Source organism: Camelina sativa, chromosome 16 (assembly GCF_000633955.1).
Source record: "Camelina sativa cultivar DH55 chromosome 16, Cs, whole genome shotgun sequence".
Classification (NCBI taxonomy): domain Eukaryota; kingdom Viridiplantae; phylum Streptophyta; class Magnoliopsida; order Brassicales; family Brassicaceae; genus Camelina; species Camelina sativa.
Genome location: NC_025700.1, coordinates 28189420 through 28191312, shown reverse-complemented (window position 1 = coordinate 28191312; position 1893 = coordinate 28189420). Strand labels below are relative to the sequence as shown.

General features: G+C 39.5%; 1 protein-coding gene across 1 annotated transcript in view; it reads left to right on the top strand.

Annotated features, from left to right (window-relative positions):
* LOC104752967 (dehydration-responsive element-binding protein 1E) overlaps positions 1-1893 on the top strand; it is a 3577-nt gene that overhangs the window by 654 nt on the left and 1030 nt on the right. Inside the window, exon 2 of the mRNA XM_010475229.2 lies at positions 382-1748. Coding sequence (XP_010473531.1) covers positions 389-937 — 549 coding nt within the window. The 5' untranslated portion in view covers positions 382-388 and the 3' untranslated portion in view covers positions 938-1748. The remainder of the gene's footprint in view (positions 1-381; positions 1749-1893) is intronic.

The window sequence follows — 1893 nt, the reverse complement described above, 5'->3', positions numbered from 1 at the left end:
TTTTTTTTTTTTTTTTTTTTTTTTTTTTTTGGCATTTTACTCTGTTTATAGTTTAGGCTTTAAACTAAAAGAAAGCTTGAATTCAGTTCAAATTTTAAGAACCCGTTACGATAATTCTTGTAAAATTCAGGTTTTTAAATTCGGAATCTGTCGAAATTTTGAATTTTTATGCTTTTTGCTTTACCTACTCTGCATTTTACTCTGTTTTAAACTGAAGCAGAGCTTGAATTGAGTTTTACTATTAAAAACCCAATACGATGAAATTTGTTAAGAAGATTAAGTTTTTGACAGATTTTCTAATTCATAAACTTCGAAATTTTGGATCTTTCTGTTTTCAGTTTTACTTATCAAACATTTTTTACTCTGTTTCGTCTGAACCAGGTCGGAGATGGAAAGAGACGGTATCAACGTGGCGGAGATGAAGCCGAAGAAGCGTGCTGGACGACGTATCTTCAAGGAGACACGTCACCCAATCTACAGAGGCGTCCGGCGTAGGAACGGCGACAAATGGGTCTGCGAAGTCCGCGAACCGATCAACCAGCGCCGAGTCTGGCTAGGAACTTATCCCGTAGCGGAGATGGCGGCGCGTGCTCACGACGTGGCGGTTCTTGCCTTACGCGGGAGATCCGCGTGTTTGAATTTCTCTGACTCTGCCTGGCGGTTGCCGGTGCCGGAATCAACCGATCCGGATACGATCAGGCGCACGGCGGCCGAGGCGGCGGAGATGTTTAGGCCGCCGGAGTTTAGTACCGGAATCACTGTTTTGCCCTTGTCCGGTGAGTTTGAAACGTCGGAAGGAGAAGGAGTCGCTGGAATGATGATGAGGCTCGCGGAGGAGCCGTTGATGTCGCCGCCGAGATCGTACATTGATATGAATACGAGTGTGTACGCTGAAGAAGAAATGTGTTACGAAGAACTGTCACTTTGGAGTTACTAAAGACAAAAACAAAAATACGTATTCTTCGATACGTATATGTAATGTATGTATGTAATGTGTGGGTAAGTAACTTAGACTTCTGAAGGGAGATGGAAGGTTCTGAGATTCTTGGAATCTTTTGGTTTTTGTGTGAAGCAAGTCTTTGTAATGGTTTGCTTTGCTTTGCTTTTTCGTATATTATGCAAAATAAAATGGGCGTAATGATGGACTTAGATAATGATAGGTCCAGCCTATGTTGTATGTAAGTTTATTTTCTTGGTTCACCTAGTTTCCTAGGGATTTTACCTTCATGTACTATCAATTAGTAGTAGTATGTACGTAGGAATGACATCCTATTTCTCCTTCAAAACTATTACATCGTACCACAAGATCCACCCCGATCTTTGATCTCGTCTTACATATCCCTTAGCAAATGTTCCTCAACTTATTTCTACCCAAATTGACTAAAACTCCCCAAAATAATTGTTTCTCATCTAGCTTCCCATGAATCGGTTTACTCTTGGTATTCTATTTATAAAACCAACTAATGAAATCTATTAACCAGATTAAACTTGATTTCAATCCAATTAGCCCCAATTAGAACAAAAACCAGATTTAAATCAAATGTTTCTTCTTCGTCTTCTTCGCTTCCTCTTCTTTTTCATCAATTCCCTTTCCATGACAAATAAAGCAGATGATCCCATTTACATAAGAAAATTTGTAGATTCCAAGAGAAAGATCCCATGAAGAAGACTAGAAAGAAAGTGAAAAGTAAAAGTATCAAAACGATGAGAAGACGCAGCTCCATCAATCAAACATTTTCTTCTACGTGGTTAGTTTCTCTTCAGATCCTCAATTTCCCTTAAATTAATTACCAACAAGGAGAAAAGAAAAAAGAAGAGACGAAGGAGATGTTGTTACTTTCTTCTTCCTCCTATATACTTGATTTTGATTTCTCTCCCCTCCCCCCCCCCCCC